Here is a 22,140-nt window from a genome sequence, read left to right on the forward strand (position 1 = left end):
ATTTAGTTTTGCATCCGAAGATATAAACGCAGTCAAGGCACACCGGCTGCTCATATGCCCTCCAGGACAGTCGCGAGCAACGCGGAGCCGCGACAGGTTTGCACCGACACGAGACCAACGTCCCCGGTGTTGGAGGAGTGCAGCCGATTCAAAATGTTAAGAGAGAAGCGGACTCTTTGGCAGTAAAGTGAGCGTCTGTGGACACATCAGAAGGACGCCAAACAAGAAGTCACACCAACTCCTACAAACATTAGAACAACATAATGATTGTTTAAAGCAGCGGTTCCAGACCTTTTTTTTTTTTATCCTTTAAAAAGGGAAACTCCTTTGTTGTTTTTTTTTTTCACATCAAAGTCTGTTTACAGGTCTTGGGGATGACTTTGTACTTGGAAAAAGTAGTTTAAAGACTTTTGTCGCTCCAGAAGGAGCTATTTGAAATATGATTATATCATGTGATGTCACCTAAGAGGAATTTGACTGAAAGGAAGAAAAAAATATATAAATCAGGGGTGTGGCGTTAGAAAGCGAGCTGTGTTAATGCAGAATTGAGACGTTCATATTTACCACACCTGTAATCACCTCGTGGCAGTCCTAACACACAATTAAAAACCACTGCTCTGATACACGAGGACACACTGTACACAACATGACATACAGTATTTACAGTATGCCAATAACAAAATACATCTCATTCTGAAGGGTTCATTTCAGGTAATGCGTACCTCCTGAGTGAAAACACAGCATCCTGGAGAAACCACATCGTATTTACTGACCTCTGTGTTCACAGAGCGATGCAGAGCGAAGTGTCATTGTGCTCACTTTGCATTTCACGGTACGTCTGCTTCCATATCTCCGGTGCCTCCGTTATAATCATTTTCATATGCATTTAGTCAATCGATGGCATAAATGACGCCCTGTTTGAACTATTCACGCAGACAATATACATTTCAACATCTTAAGGCACCGGTTGCTGTGTTTTTTTCCCTGCTCATTTAACACCAAAGCATATAGCTCCTTCTCCTTGAAGCCGTTTTATTCTGCTGAATTCATGATTGTGGCACAAAGGAAAATGAGTGTGCATGGATTATGTTGAACATAAAAACTGTTTTGAGGAATGACGCAAATTGTGATGAACAAACATGAAAAATTGGCTTTTGTTTCTTAAAATACAGCTTTATTTGTGAATTTACACTGATTAGCAATACATCTAAAAAGCAACTCCATTAGATAACCATTTATATAGGATTTTCACAGGTCACAAAGTAGCTCGGCTCAATCTGGCATGCCGAAGCTAAACTTGTTATTTATTTTTAAACAGAAAAAAAGGTTGATAGAGAGCATTAGTTAAGCAAGGTGCAAACAGTCGGAAACAAAAGAGGAGAAAATAACAAGGATCCAATGCACATTCAGTTCACCTGCGAGCAATCTGCTCATAACATGGTTAATAAAAAATAAAAAGCCTAGCGCTCCCTGCAAACTAAAAGAATAAAAGAAAGCATACTGTGATAAACGAGGAGGATGAAAAAAATAAAATAAGAGAACTTCCCGGGAGGAGAGATGGCCTGAAAGAAGAAGATGGTCTGAGTGATGAAACGATGGTGCGTTAGTGTCAGGTTGCCCTTACCCACCGCCTCCTCTACCACACGCACACGCACACACACGCACACACGCACACACACACACACACTTCCATTTCCAAACTCACACCTCCCTTCTCCATCTTCCAGTTGTGCGACCTCAGCAGCTCTTTGTCACGAGACAAAAGCTGTCGTTTACCAGCTAAAGATGTGTCATTGAACACACCCTCCCTCCCCCCCAAATCCAATACTTCACATTGCTGGCTGGGACATTGGTACATCTGGTTAAATGGCCAGGGGGAGGATATATGTGGCCACCCATTACACTTTGGCTTTGCAGAGTTCAACCGTGGGTCATCTGACAGTTACAGCACGGTCGTGTTTACTGGAGAAATTACACGAGGGGAGGCTTTAGAAGCTGAAATGATGACGGGGCTCTCAGAGCGATCAAATACAAAATAAAGATGTCCATACGGCCTCCTTGTAATGTTCCAGTTCCAGGAGGAAATACATGGCAGATAAAGCTGCTGTGGGTGGAGCTACTGAAAAAGAAAAAAAAAAAGTTTTAGGGTGCTTGAGGGGTGTCGATGCAGTCCCAGGAGAGATGTAACAGGGTTCTCGTCAGGGTCCTGGACGCCCGAGCAGGCAGACGACCACGATCGCAACCCTTGTCGGGGGGGGGAAAAAAATAACAGAATATGGCTTTAAAAACAAACGCACAAACGCACCAAACCAAAAGGTGTCACCGCGCCTCACTTCTCGACCCGGGACTCATTTCAGCTGGCGACTGCAGATATTTGGACTTAGTATTTCGACGCCGCACCTCCTGTTTTGCCTTGTTGAGAAGTAGAGATGATTTCTCATGTGCGACACCAACGAGAGACTATTCCCTTTCCCGCTTCATTCGACTCACTTTCGGGGTCCTGACCGATGTCCGACATGCCTTGCTTGCTACTTGCACAACTTTTTTTTTTAAATCAAATTACTTCACAATCTCCTTCACTGGTGAAACCACCTGCAACTGAAATGGGTTATATACACCACAAGAAAAGTGCAGCACAATAAAATAAAAAATATATCGTTAAAAATCTAGAACCAACATATCCAGTTTTCATATATCTGTGTTATATAGTAAATTTGTGTACTCTGAAGATTAGAATATAATTTCAGCAATCAGGCGTCACTAAAGAACAGTCGGCCATATAAATTCAGTTCTTGCAAAAAAGAGAAAACGTGCGTAACTGCTGTAATTCTCTGTAAAAGCTTACAAATGAGTACAAAACAGAGTTGACGATTACCAAATTTGTGTTGAATAAAAAAAGATCACATTTCATGAGGTGACAAACGAGACACAAATGGTGAAGCGCTACTGAAATGAGAGTCGTTCTTCTTTTTAGTTTGGCAACAACAACATTGAGATGAAAAGGAGAAGGTGTGAAAATGCTACATAAATATTTGAGCGCGTCAGCGGCTCCTTGAGATTACGTCAACCTACTTGTGATAAAATGCCAGCCTTCGTCCTCACCATGTTGTCCAGTCCAGTTTTTAACCCATGCCTTCTAGTTCAACCACAATCAGCTGAAGGAAGGTTGTGTATCAGAAGCTAAATACACCAACACAAACCCTTTGGCCGTTCATTCTGAGAGCAGTTTTCCAGTGTGACGTCAAAATTTCATGCGGCCTCTCAGATCTCTTTGGAGACTCAGGTGGCCAGGATGAAAGGAGGACAAAACTTAAAATTAAAAAAAAGATTTTGTTTCAACTCGTGCAGTTTAACTTGACAACACCCATGTTGCAACGTAATCATTGATTTAAATTGGACTTAAAAGCAAGACATAAGCGAGGTGGTTTCCAGTATTTTCTGCCGGGGAAACAACACCGGAGGAGCCAGTTATTCAGGATCCAAATGTCCTCACATGACACCAAAAAGCCTGCTGGAGCGCTGCGTAGGTGTGTACACGTGCAGACACACAACACCCACTCAGGTCACTCCAAATCTGCTGCAACTTTAACGCGTGCAGCCACATGACCATCCCAACATTTCACAAACATGACGTCTTCGAGCAGAAGGAGAGACCTTTCTTTTTTTGCCGTCAATGAAAACCCAATTCTTTTTTTCTTTTTTTTTTTTTAAATACGTGATCAATGTTGTCTGCCATTTTGCGCATTAAAAAAAAATTAAAAACATGAAAGGACATTGAAAACGGAGACAAAATAAAAAAAACAGACATTAAACAGTAATGGCGGCCGCCGCCGCGCTTCCCTCTTCTGTGCAGACGGCCGTCCCGCCCGCTCTCAGGCCTCCGTCTTCTCCTTCTTCTTGTTCTTCTTCAGGAAGGACGGGGTGCGGAACTTCTTCTTCTTCTTGGTGTTGGGGGACTTGGAGGGCGAGCTCTCGGGGGACAGCGCCTCCTCGATCTTCTCGCCGGCGCGCACCGTGATCACCACGCTCTCCACGCTGGTGGTCAGCTGGCTGACGCGCTTGGACAGCTCCTCGTCCACGTCGCCGTGGCCGTCTTTGCCGTTCATCAGGCCCGTGTGGTTGTCTGAGGGAGGAGGAGGTCGGGCGAGGACAGGGATCAGTAAACAGCTCTGACAGACACACCCAATGCACAGACAGCACCTCTACCTAGTAAATATAGATAGGCACGCCGCGTTACACGGCTACACGCTGCACAAAGTCAAAGGGTACTAAAATGTAAGAGGAGATAATGTGAGGAAAGACAGTTTCAAGAGCTAGAATTAAAACAGACTGATGACATCTTTGTCATAGAATATTTGTGGTAAATAGCATGTTGGGAAACGCCGATCACCCATAATGTCAAAAAATAACAAGCGCACACAATAAATAATGTAAAAGTAAAATCCCAAAGACCCCTTAAGGCAACGTGGATTTTCCTCCATATATTGCCTTCTGATGTAGTTTATATTATCATTGGATTTTTTAATGGTGGATGCCATGAGCACGCGTAAATGCAGAAAATGAACTGTAACAGAAGTCTTTCTGCTCATTAGTTTGAACCGACTCATTTCATGGACTTTCAGCCAGCGTACATGTGCATCATAGAAGCAGGTACCTCACCAACATGAACAGAAATGTGACAGAATCCACGTATTTGGACGATATGACAGAAGCAGCTTGTAATATGAGACGGTATTTAACAGAAAACTGCACGAGCCTCAACAAAATACAGTTGAAGGCCATCCTCTCTTTTACCATCTCAACGGAAATATTCTAATTCGCAGGAAGTCCCTTCTGGACCGAACACACTAACACTATTTGAACTGTGTGTAGAACACAAAGAGACGTGTTGTCCTAGTGCTCTACTTATTTCATAATGTCCCTGCATAAAACCCCTGTGACCCGATAGCCCAGCCAGTCTGTCCTCTTTTCACCTTCAAATAAATGGGGCTTTGAACCGCGGCTTACAGCTACCGCCTTCATGTCTGTGTCACATCTCTGTCTCGGCGTTGCGAAAGCGCGTCGAGGAATGCGGCGCAGCATCATCATGTTTCTACACATTAAAACTGAGATGACTTTTTCTGTTATTTTTTTTGTTACACAAAATGCAACTAATGACCTGTTTTTGAGCACACGGGTGGGCTGAGCTCGTGGTGCTGTCAGAATAAGTCAAAGTGCTGTCGTGGGTTAATTGTTACTCTTTGTGTGGTTTTGCGTGTGTGTGTGTGTGTGTGTGCTGGAGGGAAGCTGACATGAAGTCAATCCCACAGCGTCATTATTCACAACCTGTAAAGGAGGCCGCTGTGATCTTGGTCTCTCGAGGATGCGCACCGACTGGCTTCAAATGTCGGACACAAAACTCTCTTGGTAATAGAGACGAGACTGTAGATCCAGGAGGCTACTCGACAACCCATAAATCATGTGACGTGACATCATAGCATCTTCACGTTACCAAGCCAGCAGGTCGGAGCTGTTTCACACCAAAGGCGACAGAGAGGCATAAGATCTCGTGCCGGTGTGAACTCGTTTGAACTATTCTGATTTGAGGTGCGTTTAAGGAGGGTGCTACAGCTCGGAGGGTTTTTTAGCTGAGCTTAGCATACGGGACAGCAAAACCTTTCTTCATCATGAAAGAGTTACATTATGTGACTCTCTGTAAAACTGAATAAATACCCATTGTGTACTTACTTTTGTTTTGAACTAGTCAAACCAGCGATACCACATTTCAATTATGAAGTGGTAGTAGGTGTACTAAGATGATTTGAAAGACTAAAACGTACAGGCACGAGACTGGAGACTTGGCAAGAAAGCACATACACATATTTGGCGAGATGTCAAAACTATTCCTTTAAAGTCAAACCCAGGAGATTATGAGTAAAAAGCAAATACGTGAATTGTGAAAAGAATAATGTAAAGTTGATTTACGGGTTCGGGTGCGACAGCGACCTCTGAAAACCTCAATGTCCCCCAAATGTCCCAACAGGGAGAGCTTTCAAAGCAGTTTGCTGCCGTGATAGATCGCCTTACTCAACGTGACTCTCATGTTGTCCTGGAATGAACAGAATCCAGTGGCCCCGGATCTGATTTGTATCATTAAACGCTTTGAAAAGCAGTCACGTTTAATAAGTAAGAATGTGCTTATGGGAACGGCTGAAATTCATTAGTGAAGTACAAACTCGAGCAGTAGTTTAGGCAACGCTTACTGAATTAACAGTTACTTAGTTTGTATTATTTGTTTACTCTCATGCACACACAAACACAGAGCAAGGCAGTTCAGATCATTCTGACAAAGTCTCTCTCTCTCGCTCTCTGGGTGAGTGATACCTTCTTTAGCTGGAGTGCTTTGCAGAGACAGAGACTGAGAGAGAGTGGAGCCGTCGTCGGAGGTTAGCTCGTGCTCTCCATCTGCAGGGAGGTCGGGGGGAGCGGGCGAGGGAGGGATGAGGGGATTGCAGGGCGGTGTAGAGGATTGGAGGAGTGGGACGACAGCAGGGGTGAGTGGGATGAGAGGTAGAGGGGGGAGGGATTGGGGATGAAGGGTCACGGGGAGGAGGAGGGATTGGAAGGGTTCGAGAGATTAGTGGTAACACACATGTTAGAATCAGGCCATGCACAGCTGCTTTTCCACAAAATTTCCCAAAATCCCTGTTGATCGGTTGTTATCCGTTTCCCAGTGTGCACTGCAATGTCCGTCTGATGAGCAGAGACATCCAGGCTGCAGGTTGGACACGTTCAACTGTATCGTACCAAATTATGTTGTCCAAACTTTAGGCTAAAATTTGACAAAAGGAGCAACAACAACTTTGAAATGCTCCTTACTCAACTTGAGAGTAAAAATGTTCTTATTTCCTAACCCATCATCTTTTTTGAAATCTCCAAAAGCCCTTTAGTTTCCTTCATGGCTCTTACTGCAATAAAACTAAAGGATCACTCGTGTTTTCGTATTTCAACACAACCTTTGTACATACAGTGAACGTCACAGTCGAGCTCTGCATTCATAACATTATTAACGTTGAACACTGATTAGTGTGAATGAACGACATCCCCACATCACATTAACACGTTCATTAGTGCAGTCACACGTTCTGGCGTCTCAGTCACTCAGCGGCGTACAGGAGGAGGTTGCATAACAGCCGGGGCTGTGCAGTCAACGTGCAAATACGCTCTCCGTCGGATGTTGCATGCAAAAAGTTGAGATGTGAGGAGCGAACTCAGTTAGAGGTCAGGGCTTGTTTTTAAATGTAGAATGAGCTGCATGAGCCTCATCAATACTCCAAGTCCAAATGATCTGCTTACAGCCGCTTGTTTTCAAACCTGCGATAGACACATTTCATTCTCTACAACACAGGTTTGACATGTCATTATAAAAATGATCACACTTTCCAAAAGGAAACACACAGAGTGGACTGGACACTACTAATCACTGGGTAGACCTGCATGTGTGTGTGTGTGTGTGTGCATATGTGTGTGTGCTGCTCAGGCATATATCAGGCCATGGCAGACGGTCTCCAGCTTGCATCCAGATTGGCCATCGGGGGATTCGTGGTCCTGTGGAGGCAACAGTGTCATAGCAACGGGCTCCGCTCATGTGGCGGGTGAGAAGACCTGCTGTCTGTTCGGTCTGCCATCTTTTAGTCACACCGGCATCCCGTACGGTACATGTGCACATTCGCCCCGTGTTTTTATAAGACCCATTGATTTAGGGGAGCACGCATGAACACATGTGCGTGCTGATGTACGCACACACATGCGTCCAGGCACACGCGTTCACCCGCTCCAACGTGGAGGGATTCAACCCCCATCCACTATCTGCGCGCTATTGATTTCCCCCTGCTTGTCTGAAAGGCAGTGGGATAATATGATTAGCATTGACAGCAGAGTGTGTGTGTGTGTGTGTCACGCACACACACACAAGGTTAATCCAATGAAGGCAGCAGTGAAGCCCGCAAGGACCGAGCCCTCATGTTGAAAGGTTTATATATAGGTGTGCGTTTGTGTGTTTGTGTGCGATACCCCAGGCAGTCAGTTAGACTATGGGAGTGTCCACTGAGATCGCCGCTATGGCGACAGACCGTGAGACTTTGTGGATGTTTGTTAACAACAAAACTGCTGACGAAGCACAAACTCAACATGTACAGTAATCGACCCGCAAGTGACGATTTTAAGGAGGAGAAGGGGCAGATTTGCCAGTTTGAAGAAGTCCCGATTTGGTTGGAACTCAGTTTGAAATGGGCTCCTGCTGTTTTAGCCGACTCGGAGCACTTGAAAGTGTCACATGGTGCTTGTTTAACTTTAATAGGCTTCAGCAGGACGTGCGCACATCTGGCTGTTCGGGTCTCGTCTTTTATACAGTTGAAAGTCTGTCGCACAATTGAGAAAGCTCATGGAGCCTCGGCAACAGGACGTCGCCTGACACAAATAGATTTTTTTTTTTTAAACAAAAAGTCTGGTTTTTCAGGCGATAGTATGTGTTTACACAATCATTTTGTCAGCATGCATAAATCCAATTTTGTTGGTATAGAGATGGAAAAAAGATAATGCATCTCGGACGGTAACGCAGTAAACCAAAAATGTAACTAATATACATAACTATAAATTGAGGATAGAGTTATTTATAGAAACGCTCACTTAAAAACATAATAATCAAATGATTACTGCCAAAATATAAACCGACTCAAACTAATCCCTTCCTGTGAGCTTTACGGATTGATTATTGATCGCCTGTCTTAACACTGCTCAATAATCTGTTGTTAAATGAACCTGCACATATCTGCATGATTGGTCGCAGCTCACACACAAAGAACATCGAGCACAAGTCCCTGTGTGTGTGTATGTTTGTGTGTGTGTGTGTGTGTGTGTGTATCCTGCGTGCAGTCCATGTGTATCCTGTGTGCAGTCCATATGTCGCTCAGTGGGAATGGGCTCTTGTGATGTTTGCAACTTGAGCGTGAAAGAGTTCAAAAACAAATCCACACACCTTTGAACAAACACACACACACACACCAGTCCATGAATTCATGAGTTCGCATGCTCGCTCAAGCGTGTGTTTGTGCGTTAATGCGTGTCGTACCATTGGGGCCGAGATGCCTCCTCTCGACGTTTGTGCGGTACTCCTGCAGCACTTTTTCTGACTGCTCACTGAAGGGGTTGGGAGGCAAGGGAGCCATCTGCTCCTCCTCTGTGGGCACGTATGGCTGGGGAGGAAACATGGAGAGGGGTGAGCATGGCAGCACACATGCGTGTGCACACGCACACACACACACCCTCTGATTTAAACACACAAATGAGAAATGAAAACACACGTCCACTGTGTATGAGAGGGCCAATCATTCATTACAGCCTCATATAAAGATCAAAGTGTCGACCACGTCGCACAGAACTCATATAATCACCAACCAATTAGTCTGCAAACCAACTTCTTATTAACAGATTGTGGAAGCATAAACACCAAGCACGAGACACGTACCAGTGCAATTAACACTAGCGAGGCACCGTCATACTCACAAAACAAGTCACACGTGTGTGTGTACACAAGAAACACACGTTTTACAACTTGGATTTTTGAGTAAAAAAAAAGTCCTCTGAAAAGCCATCATGCTCTATCTAACACAACATCTCATTCTTAAGAACTCAAGCACGCGAAAACAGCTGGTGAAATCGTGTATGAAAACAAAGGCGGTGAACATGAATTCAAAATTGGTGTCAATCTTAAAAACACGACATGGATGAAACACATGCAATGTTTTCTGTTCTGAACAGGAAATAATGTGTAAAACGAATCCACAAAAAAGTCAAATAAAAGTGAACAAACATTAACAATTAGAAAACGTTTGTGGATATTTACCAAAACTCGCGCCAGATCCTTCAAGACAACAAGACCACAAAACCATCAAATCACAATGTCGGAATGAGATATTTTACCCTATTTCTTTTCTATGTATTATTATTAATATTATGTATCATTGTCTATGTAATCTTTAATCTTGATAACTATGTGCAAATATCAATTTACTAAGATTCCTTTTGCCTTGTCGAAATGTTCTCCTCGCCTCCACCTAGTGGTCAAGGTGTGTCATTAAACTGGCTGTGCTTCCTGTGAGCTACTGAGGAAGGTGATTAAAGCCGACACAGGTGTTTTCACTTGTGTCCAATCAGCCAGAATAACCAAAAACACCTTTGAGTCATTGCTCACTAACCAGTAATGAGGGAAATCAACAGGCAGTAAAGCGCTGCATGGCCATGAAAAGGAAGAAAATAAACACATTGAAAAGCAGCTGTTCGTGATGTTGCCGCTGTGCATTATGTGTGTATTTAAAAAGGGCTACAAATGGAGGACAAGCCTCCATGAAGTTCAGATTTGTTTTAATTACTTCAGATTGCATGTCATGTCTGGTGCGTGACAACCAGGAAGTAAAAGGGTTCACAGACTTGTTTTTACTTGGAAGAGTTTTGAGGAGGTAGAATGGGAAGCTCTGTGTACTGGTAGTCCGTGTTACACTTTCAACACAGAGGATTACACAATTTAATCTCAATCATAGAATAGACTATAGCCCTGATAGGCCCAGATGTGTATAACTGGTATGGTTGCGCCGATACATATGATCTGGGCCTGCACATGTACCCATTCATATCGGTCCTCTAGACTCAAGTTGCTTCATGGCGTCAGAAGGAATAACCATCCCTGCAGAACCACAAGTAATCTGACTGGGCGAGACATCTATGATATAAGTTAATAAAAATACACTTTATTTAGTCAAATGGCCTTTATCACGGTCAACAAATGTACAACAATGCAACGGAAAGATGAACCACCACCTGTGTCTGCTCGATCTTGTGTGTACCGGATGACAAGATAATTTACAAGCTGCATGGAAAACCAGGGGGAGTTGAAAAAGAGACGGGACAGAGTCCACAGCATCATACTCCTTTTACAGCCAAACAATCCAACTGTCACGTGTGAGTCTCACATGTCTGTTTTTTTTTTTTTTACAACTTCTTAATTCATACACAAAGGCTGTTTTCTATTAGCACTCAACAATAGCATAAATTATTGAAGGTGTTCCTGTACCGTTTCTATTTAGGTTATTACTGTTTCTTTAAATAGTCACACACTCTGAATAAATCAGTGGTTGGACCTGAAAGGGTGAGTGGGTCTGTTGGATGTGTGTGGGCTACTTTGTCGCATCATTTAGGCCCAGGTGCTGTTTTAATTATAAAATGAATAAAGACAATGTTGAAAAAAATAATAATCAGGTCATTTGTATATTCTGAGCTCTTGATAACAGAGAACTTGGTTTACAACAAATTGATTTTTTGTTTTTCCATAAACGTTTTTCCTTTGGCAGGACTGTAACATCAAATAGACTGTATAGATCTGTATTTCATATCAACTGTTTCTACTGAATACATTGTATTTATCCGGCACATCGCACTGCACTTTTACTGCCTTCTTTTGCACACTGGTCAGATGAAAAACTGCCTTTCGTTGTCTCAGTATGGAAATACTGAGACAACAAAAGGCAGTTTTTCATTGTCATTGCAGCGTACAAGCAATGACAATAAAGTTGAAACTGAAAAGTAATGTACATTAATTCAGGTACTTTTCATTTCTGTGATTCTTTTTTTTGGGGGGGGGGTATTGTTATTCTTTGTGTAACAGGTCAAGTTTCATGAGAGAACATGAGACAATTCAGTGATCGAACATATCAACACCAGGCTGAAAGGCCAGCCAACAAAATGAATATAGATTTTTTCATAAGGTCCGAAGAAAGAAATTCTTACCCGCCGCGGTTCATCAACAGGGATGCCGGCAAGGTGCTGGGAGCGCGGCCCTGACGACATCATATCAAAGCGGTTCTGTTCTCTGATCTGCGAAAGGTCAAACCACACGACGATGTCATCGGAAAGCATTCGGTGTTAAAGACATTGCTGGCGGAGAGGAGAGATGAGTCAGACTCACTTTGTTCCTCTTCTTCAGCACCTCACTGGGGTCTGTGTTGAGCGGGACAAACTGATTGGGGTCCTCGATCCGGATCGGGGTTCCCGTCTCCTCCGCCTTCATCCACTGGAGAAGGAAGGCAGGAGAACGCAGGTGAGATCAAAAGAAAAGCAGTAACAACAACAACCCATCACTGTAAAACATATATAATAGTTAAAGTGTGGGTCACACACCGGGGGATATAAGATAAAGGCATCCAGCGGTCAGAGAGGGTCTGGTGAGAAACTCTACTGGAGAATCCACCATCATTAGAAAGTTAAAGTCCTGTTTTTTATTCTAATTTGTCTTCTGCGAGACATCAGACTTTGTAAAAGTGCAATACTACATCCCTGGACTACTTAAATAAAAAAAAAATCCTACCAAGCTAAAAGCCTCGCAAAAAGACTAATGTAGTTCTCTGTTCAGCCTGTAGATGGCGACCTTGCATCAGGTTTCAAACACTGAGTAACAATCGCCACCAGAACAAAGCTGTCACGACCAACTGACAATGAACTGCACTTTGTCACTGCAGGTTCAGGTGTATCATATATATGCCTTCGTAACACACACACACACGCACAGACACACAAACACACACGCACACGTCATTTGATACAAATCTTCGGAACGAGCTTTGTCTCAGTTCATCAGAACTCGGTATAAAAACTACACCCCCCAGTGTTTTTCCCATCAACACCCTCTCTGCTCACCGTGGTTGTCCGGCTGTTGTAGCGCTCCTCTCCGCCCTCCACGCTGACCTTGGTGTAGCTGTTGGGCGAGTTGAGCCAGCGCGTCTTCTCCCTCTGCTGCCGCTGCTGCAGGAACTTGAAGGGCAGCCGCGTGGCGCAGCCGTCCCCTTCCTCCTCAAACAGGAAAGCCGTGACCGTGGCCGGGATCTCCACGTCGCTCTTGTGCCTGGGCTTGTCCCGGATGATGGGTTGCCTGTATGTGTAACCTGTCCTGTAGCCCTGCAGCAGGAAGCACAACCACATCAAGGGTTTGAGTTCTTTGATCGGAGGCGATTTGGTGTGTGAGCAACGACCAGGAAGCAAAACATCACGGACACACAAGGAGGCCAATTTATACATTTGTATTTACGCAGTCCCCATTTGACTTTCAGTCCTCCATCCACTCTTAGAACATCCTCCTTACCCCATGAATGGTATTCAATAGATCACATTCATGATGATACAATGCTGCTTTTCCTTCCTGGCTGAGCTGCCAGTTTCACAGTCAAATGAAAGACATGGACAGACACAGTGTTGTGACTACGGGGTTTCTGGCAGCACAGAGGACAGAGTCAGAGAGACATTTCCTTTCTGGTCCTGTCTCTCCTGTCCCTCTCCCTCCATCCGCCTCTTCATCTTTCCTTTTTTCCTCACCCCCCCCCCCCCCCCCCCTCCCGTCTGTCCCTGAACTCTCACATGGTCCTGCTGTTTGTTTGTCGGTCATTTTTCCACTCTTGGCTTGACAGTGACATTTGCATTTTGTCCTTCACTTTTCATCCCAGTTCCATGCTTAGAGTTGACCTTTCAGCTTGACTCGATCCGCTGGTGCTGGCATTCATTTAGTCTACAACGTCCCGTTTCATATTATACCCTTTCTTTTTCCACATTCAGGAAGGCCTTCGCATTTGTATACTGGGTTGTTAGAGGGTCATGAAGAGAGGAAGGAGTTGTTTTTTCCCGCTGTGTTCATGAGGGGTCAGAAGAGAGACGGATGAGTCAGAGATGACATGCTGAGAGGCAATGAGCGAGAGAGAGTCGGGGTGTGAGAGCTAACAGACGATAAGAAAATCTCAGACAGCACCGAGTTCTGCTTTTTCTCTGTATTTTCTGATTCTGCACATGGTCGTTACCCCGTCCAGTTTGTTACAAAGTGAAACATAGAATAAAACAGCCCACATGAGTTTCTCCCAGAGTGGAAAAGCAACGCAATGCCTTCATTGAATGCCTCCAGGTTGTATCACTAATGTATCTTTTCAACGAATGAGAAAAGAAAAACCAGAGCGACATTTAGTTGCATGAAAACGACTGATTGGACCTCTCAAAGTGCCACAATGTGCTGACGCTCGAGGAAGGACAGCAAATAGACAGAAAACACGCGGAAGTGGTGCGAAAAGTGTTTACCAAAGTTAGTCATTTAATGAGCCTTTTGTTGACTCACCAGGTTGTCCAGCATCCTCATCAGAGACTCAAACTCCATCTCGCCCATCTTCCACTTATAATTGCCAGCCATGTTGGCGGTTCCCTCAGTGACGACGGTCTGCACTTGTGCTTTCACCTTGGGCGAGTCCAACAGTATCAGGTTGTCCACCCCGCCGGCGCAGGCCATGGCCTTCACCTGCAGGCACAAAGGGGAGAGGGAGAAGCGTGAGAGACTCCAACAGATGGCTCATGCCACACAAAACAATCGAAAAAGACTTTCTTATCATCAAACATCATTGGATTGGATATGCCACCTAAAATAACAATATCTAGAAGAAAGACGTTTCCCAAAACCAAAACGGGCTTCCCCTTAATCCAAAGCTACCACAGAGCCAATAATATACAGTACTGCACAGGGCATACAACAAACATGGTGGGGGGATGTATTTATAGAAATTAAGCCGGGCTTTGCAGGACGGATTAATGTTTTCTTTTGCTTGACCGGGGAGAGTCAAATCAGGAGATTTGGTATGCCTGTTCCAGCGAGGGATGCAACAACATCTCGAAAATCTACCACACAAGCAAACAAAAACGTGCAAGAGTCGAGCGGCAAAACAGCAGCGAAAGCCGTCACGTGACACCGACACATCATGACATCTCTCACAGCTCTGCTGTACGACACCGGTGACCACATGCCAAGTAAGAAAAGTCAGATCGCTTTGAATCCGTTGATCCCGACACTGTAGTTCTGTGACCCTCCTTCTCTGACGTCAACCTTCATCTTCCAAATTATTCAACCATTAATTATATGAGTGGCTATTATAACAATATTGTTTCATACAGTTGAATTGTTGGGGTTTATGTTGAATTGGTTCATTTTTTGGATTCATATGTTTCCCTGCAAACCACTCATCCTACCGTTTATCCGTTTCTCTCCATATCTGTTCATACGTTGAGATAAACTTCTCCATTTAACCGTTACTTTAACCAACCTGCTTCAAGTGTTACACATTATAACTTGTTGTTCTGCATTAGCTGAGCTACTCCTCCACCATACAGATGATCAGCGGTTACTAGTTTCATATTCAATATGTATTAATGTCCCCTGCTTGATCCAGACCTCCTGAAATCCCCACCTGCCGGCTCCCTTCTAGCTTTCCTACTGGCTGAATAAACAAAAAAGGAAGAACAACACTCTTCTGTAGATGCTGCTTTGGACAGACGTAAACAACAACAAAATCAGCTCGTTACTCACTTCATCACTCCTAATAGCCTGGCTGGAAAACTGTTTAGCCAACATTTCCCACAAGGCAACAGATTACGGCTTATGGAGTGTTGCTAAAATAGTGAGAGCAGGGAAATGTAAAAATGATTGCGGGGAGATTATATCTAGCAGGAAAAAGCTGCGCCCTGCTGGTCTAATACATGTGTTGAGTGGTGCTAGAATGTCCTGGGTGCCCAAAACTGTGGCAGTTAGCCAGTGTGCGTATGTGTGTGTGTGTACCTGGATTTCACAAGCATATTGGGCTGTGTACATGATGGCAAAGGCCTCTTCGATGGTCTCCCCGAGCGCAACCACCCCGTGATTCCTCAGCACCAAAACCTGTGACACACAAAATTACAGGCAGCATTATTATGCACAGCGGAACAGTCAGACAGTGTTTAGCGCTCCACAGAGCGCAACAATCTCAACGGGCGCCTGCACAATTAACTGAATATTTATGGCAATCAGGATTTGGCCTTCCCACAATTAAATGGACACGATTTACTGCGATATTAACGTTTAAAAAGCGAGCTGTGCTGATGGAAAACTCATATTCTTCTGGGGTGAGTAGTTCCTTCACTCCTAAATCAGTCATGCTAAGACGGTCACGATATATCTCAGAGAGTCTCCAGAATCAGAGACATTTGTCTAGCGAGTTAAATGAATAGTTTGACATTTTGGGAAAGATCATTTTTTATTTTATTTAACCGAGTGTTGAAAGAGAAGGTTGATAACGCCTTCTGTAAATAGTAAATATGAAGCTAAAGCCAGCCACATGAGAGTGGCATCTCCCTTCTCATCTCACCTTCGGCAAGAAAGCAAAAGCACATTTCGAGTAAGTGAGCTATTGCTCGACGACCGACGAGGACTGCCCAGCTCGAAGCCTTGCTCGGTGCCTACTTTTCTTGGGTTTCCTACCTTCGTCGTCGGCCCCAGGGCCTTCTGCAGCTCTCTGCGGTCCTCCTGGTCGTCCAGGCTGCCCTGGTAGCTGTAGTAGGCGATGTCACCCAGGATCAATGACTCCTGTGAAATGGGCAGGATGCCGCACTTCATGGACGACACCTGAAGCAGGAGAGGAGAGCAGAGACTGATAGGAAGCCTTTTTATTCATCCAAGTCAGCAGGCTGACATTTAAATTGGCTTTAACCTCTTTACTTTTTCTCATGAGTGCCGAGACGCAGCGCTTTGTTTCATCTGAGAAACAATTCCCAGAACAGTGTTTATTCACAGATCATTATTCCTTTGCGGTGCGATATAAAACACGTCTGATCAAACAGAGCTTTAGGTGTTCGCCGGGTAAATCAGGAGCATTGAGAGTCCTTCTCTGGCAGGGCAGGTTTTGACGACGCTGCAGCGTGACGTGGACTTACAGCAGCCATGGCAGGCGTTTGCAGATGCAGGATGCAGCGGATGTCTGGACGCATGGAGTAGATGGCAGCGTGGGGGCTGAAGCCCGCGGGGTCGATCCTCAGGGTGGTGGTGCCCTGTTCGATCACATCCCCGAGGATGTTGACCTTCACCTGGGGAAACAAGGAGAGGAGACAAACTCGGTGAATGGTCGATAGAACCAAACACTGTTGCAAAGGCACGCCGACGCACGCTGAACAAGCCAAATGAAAAAGTTGACAGGAAACATAATATAGTGGGTATGACGTCCTTTACTTTGTGTAATCTAATAACCGCTAACTGGCTGGTAATAAAGTTGTCAGAGAAAGAAAGAGGAGGGATGCAGGGAGAGATAGAGGTAGAGACCTGGAGGGAAGGGAGTTGTTTAACCAGAGAAAATAAAGACAGATAAGGGGAATTAAAAGCCTGAAGAAAGAGCGACTGACCACAGTTAACAAACCAAAAACACAACTTTCCCTGCAGACCTTGTACATCGTCCACATGCAACCACATGGTTGTTCTGTGATACAAACCAGAACCGACGAGATCACATTTCTCTTTCACAACACAGAGTACAGGTGTGTTATTCCAACAGGAAAGGGCATCCTTCATCAAAACTGCTGTGAACGAAATACACCCAGTCCAGCTGAATATGTAGTCTCATGTTTTACTCCTGCGCTTTATTTCTTCTGCTGAGAAGTTATCAAAGCAAAGGATGTACGAGGATGAAGCGCAGTGAAATTCCTAAAAAAAAAGGGCTGTGTGCACCCAAGGTTATTAACGACAATAAGCAGTGAAAAATAAACTGAACCCGAATAAAAATTGTATCCTTTTTGAAAAAATAACTGAAAAACGGTTAAAAAAATAGACACAAATAAATTAAAAACTAATTCTGTTTCAGTTGTTTAACTAAACTATATCACTAGTCAAAAAAGGGAGACTGCATTTCCCTCAACATTCGAACCACAGGAACGAACATGACATTCCAGGAGATGCCACAACTGTGTCACATGTTTTTCACGTGAAGTCCAGACATGTGGAATTAAATAACAAGACCTGGTGAAAACATCGTCGTGGATCGACACGACACGAGTGTGGTAGCCACATACAAACAGAAACAAACCCAAGCTACTGTGATAAGATTTTTTCAAGGATAAATATTTAAACCTTTCAGAAAAATTGCCACAAAACACAAGATAAAAGTAAAGTAAATAAAGCCGCCTGAAAACTGTATGAAAGTGTGCTACTGAACATAGAGACACTAGAATGCTTCAAATTCTTATTAACTTGAAATGACATTGGTTTAAGTCAAAAACTAATACATTAGTAAGCTTCACTTTACATACAATAAATGCAACTTCAGTATAACTCGCAAAGCCACAAACGCAGGTGTTACATTGGCACTGATTGATGAATTCACAGCAGGGGGGGGGTCTCTGGATCAAGTCAAGCTGAAGATCCTGAGACGTGTCCTGAGTGCTGCTCTGCCTTTTAAAACGGCCATATGGACGTCTGGATGACTGACTGTCTATTGATCTTTCCCCAGCAGAGGGAAGGGAATGGCACCGGCCGAGCGTAACTAACTACCGACATCTTTGTCGCCACACACACCCGCGGCCAGCTGTCAGATGATCGAACACGGATCGGTTTTAAATCACACGTCCAGTACAGTACGAGTTCAGCCTGTCGCCCTGCCCCTCCCTGTTCAGTAAAACATGCCGTGCTGCCGAGAGGCCCTCCTGACAAACATAACACTTCTAATTTTAAAAAAGGCACGCCAGAAATAATCTGAAATGTGAGTCGGTTGGATGGAAAGCGCACGATAAGGGCCTGAAGGAGACGTGTGGGCAGCTGACACTTCTGACCTCATTACCTCAACTTCTGACCACTGACATTAAGCTAAACTAAAATATGAATGCTATCTAGAACCAAAAAAACACAGAGGTGGACCAAATAAAACCTGAATCGAAATGAGATATTCCTTTATTAGACCTGCGGTGGGGATATTTACAGGATTACAGCAGCTTCACCTGCGAGATCAAACCGCGAGTTGGAGATGCAAACTGACCAAAGCAACTGAACTCCAGCCGTTCTCTGACGCTGCGGCCTCCACCCGGCCGACTCCAACACAACCTCCCAAACTCTTTATTCTGGATGACGTCCTCTCGATCCGTCTCTTCGCTGCTCTCAACACTCAAACTCAACCGTGAAACCGCAGAGATCGCAGGATCAAAAGAGGCCGAGAGAAGAAGAAGAATGAGTGTTTTTGAGACTGAAACACAGCCAGAGCAATCTGAAAGCTCCAGACGTCATCATTTTGCTGCGTCTCCCTGAAGCTGCAACGTTGTGGTCAAACTCAGCGATTTAGTCAGGATTGTTATGGACTAAGATGACCAAAAAAGGGGCAATATTCCAAAATGATATGCCATTTTTAACGCCTAAAATAAAACAGTGTACATACAATTGAAAAAATGTCCCATTTCTCACGTGAAAGCATTTCAGTTACAACTAAAAGTAGCTAGACAACCCTTTGCTGATTATAGACGGTCCCCATGTGGTTTGTGGACTTGAAGTCTCGAGTTTGACATTTTTTCGCCATCTGGATATTTTCAACCAGAAGCAACGTAAGAGGGTGGAGCTAAGAATAACCGGAAGCTGAATTATTTTCAGGCAAGCAAAACGTTACAATTAACTTAAATGCAACAAAAACAAACCGTGAACGAGTGACCTGTCAATCACAAGGTAGCCCCGCCCTACAGCAACAAAAAACTACAAATTAAGACCATAAACTCTGTTTACAATGTCTATTGAGGTAATAAATAAAGTGACAGTACTCATGATAAAGTGCTTTAAGGGCATCAAAACAAAACCCACATTATTATTCTATTCAAGTTATTCAATATGTCTACAAAACTATTCACGGCACACATTATTTTATTGATTTCACAAACCAGGCTTGTATCTTGTTTTAAACACTGAGATTAATTAATTTTTGTCTGATACATTGGAAAGAGAAGAAATAAACGCGTAAATGGAAACCAGAGGGAGACAGAAGAGTGAAACGGATGGAAATAGACTCAATGAGAGGGACCTGCAACGTTAGACAGGAGGTTACAAACAGTTTACTACACACGTTGTTGCACATCCATCTATTGCCACGACATGCCCGACGCTAACACATGCACTCTTTGAACCGACACTGATCAAGAGAGAGAGGTGTGACGCAAAACGTACATTAAAAGAAGCAAATGTCTGGTTAAGCGGCCGTCCATTTCAGTGAAGGATGAAGCCTTAATACCCAGAGCATTGTTGGCAAAAGATACACAGAAAAGGACAATGGCCTATTTCATTTGTTTTACTCAAATCTTTTCATGTTCCTTCTCATGTTTCTTACCAGATTTGATGCAGACGCCTCAGCGAATGACAGTCCTCTGGGGATGATGAGGATGTGGTCTTGCTCTTTGCTGACTCGACCCTAAAACAAGAAAGGATCAAATGGATGTAAATCTGACGACAGGCTTTAGTAAGGATAGACTTTTCCTTTTCAGTTTTCTATTCCAGTCAAAAGTCAAGTAAGCGATAAGTCAAAAGGAAATCAGTTTTTGTTCATCTTTTTTAAGCATGCTTCTACATCCAGACAATCCATAGATTAAACATCATTCATATGTATATATATATATATATCTATCTATATCTATATCTATATACACATATATATATATATCTGCTGTCTTCAGAGAACATAGCTTTCACTCCTCTCAATATAATGATCACTCAATTAGTCTCAGATGTAGTGTTGCACCCGTGTCTTTTTTGCTATAAAACGTGACGCACTGCATTGTGGGACTTCAAATCCAGTAAATGTGGTGCACCACAGAGTAATCAGGCACTGGTTGAGGACACAGCCCATAACTGTGAACACATCTGAGACCTCACGGTTATCAAAGGTCTTGGTGCAGCTACTCACTGAGATGTAAGAGTTGGAGAGGTGGGCCCAGCTGAACAGGTCCACCAGTCTGTACGTGCTCGCCAGTTTACAGCGCGTCATCTTCTCGCCTTTCACCATCGTGGTGGATTCCACTCCGTACAGGTCGTTAATAGGAGTGACCATCCCCAGACCTGAACAACGGTATGATCAGGGTTAAAGGGACACGACAGAATACGGGTTGGAGAACGTACACTTTAACCCCTCGCTCCCCAACGACGACCACAGAGGCAGCAAAGGGCCGCCGTCAACATCTGTCTTTTTTATCTACTGATGGATCTCACACATCTGGATCCACTTAGTTACTTTTCTATTGATTCATCAATGTGTACTATCTTTTAAAAAATGTATGTACCCAAAATATATATCAAAATGTGTGTGATGAGTATTTTAAGATTTAATTAAATTAACTTCTCTTAAAAACAAATACATGTGAAAAGAAGACAGATCCTAGCGCCACATTGTTGGGTAAAATACTCTCAAACGGGGGTACGTTGAGGCATGCCAGGTGTATTACCGCTTTGACAATACTATAGCATATCACTATCATATATGTACAATATATAATAATATGTAGCAGTTGTTCTCAAATGGGGGTACATGACGGCACTCCAGGTGGTACGTGATATTCGTAAAAAATATTTTTTAAATTAACAACCATTCAAAAATAGTTATTTCACAAATATTCAAGAAAATACAAGTTTAATTCATGAAGTAGATTTGATATATTCTTATTAAATCAGACACTGATGACACAGCGCTGTGTATTACATCTTTTTTTTCCAATGGAAAATGATTTTGCGCTGGTTAGGCAAGGCAAGTTCATTTGTATAGCACATTTCACCAACAAGGTGATTCAAAGTGCTTCACATGAAACCATTAACACTTGATGTGCTGTGATGTCCCCCCTAAGCCCCTTGGTTAGGGGCTACATCACAGCCAGTCTGTGACCCGCCACACAGGCTATGCAAATTAACAGATTTTTGTGGTGGATTAGCGAGATGAATCGCTCCAAATGAACCGCACTGAGGTGATGTAAGCAGCCCTCCTCTCAAAACTTTGTTTACTCCCTATGTCTCTCAGGCTTACTCATTAGGGGTGTGTCTTACGAAGGCTGAACTCAACTACTATATTGCATTTAATGTGTAATTCAGCTTTAGTTGTGCATTCCAGCGTCGTGATTGGAAGCAGACTTCACATATGGACTCCTGGACCGAAAACTAGATCAAAACCCAGAGAAGTATGCACAGCTCTTCCGGAGTCTGGGGTTGGGTTGTCTCAGGGTATTTATGCCCTTAAGCACGCAAAGCTCATGTTTGGATATGGATCTCGTGTCTTCAAA

General features: G+C 43.7%; 1 protein-coding gene across 8 annotated transcripts in view; it reads right to left on the reverse strand.

Annotated features, from left to right (window-relative positions):
* Positions 1-1,152: 1,152 nt before the first annotated feature.
* The window catches only part of add3a (adducin 3 (gamma) a), an 83,972-nt gene continuing 62,984 nt past the window's right edge, over positions 1,153-22,140 (reverse strand). For 7 of the 8 annotated variants that reach the window (XM_068592298.1, XM_068592303.1, XM_068592300.1 and 4 more), the window contains exons 4-15: positions 20,781-20,932; positions 20,208-20,288; positions 16,798-16,947; positions 16,346-16,489; positions 15,668-15,766; positions 14,183-14,359; positions 12,727-12,984; positions 11,999-12,103; positions 11,821-11,907; positions 9,110-9,233; positions 6,364-6,444; positions 1,153-4,123 (exon numbers count right to left, since the gene is read on the reverse strand). In XM_068592298.1, coding sequence (XP_068448399.1) covers positions 3,873-4,123; positions 6,364-6,444; positions 9,110-9,233; positions 11,821-11,907; positions 11,999-12,103; positions 12,727-12,984; positions 14,183-14,359; positions 15,668-15,766; positions 16,346-16,489; positions 16,798-16,947; positions 20,208-20,288; positions 20,781-20,932 — 1,709 coding nt within the window. In that variant the 3' untranslated portion in view covers positions 1,153-3,872. The remainder of the gene's footprint in view (positions 4,124-6,363; positions 6,445-9,109; positions 9,234-11,820; positions 11,908-11,998; positions 12,104-12,726; positions 12,985-14,182; positions 14,360-15,667; positions 15,767-16,345; positions 16,490-16,797; positions 16,948-20,207; positions 20,289-20,780; positions 20,933-22,140) is intronic. The other variant, XM_068592299.1, reaches the window with a different exon arrangement.

Source organism: Clinocottus analis, unplaced genomic scaffold (genome assembly GCF_023055335.1).
Source record: "Clinocottus analis isolate CAN_PGR_092001 unplaced genomic scaffold, fCliAna1.0.p SCAF_27, whole genome shotgun sequence".
NCBI lineage: Eukaryota > Metazoa > Chordata > Actinopteri > Perciformes > Cottidae > Clinocottus > Clinocottus analis.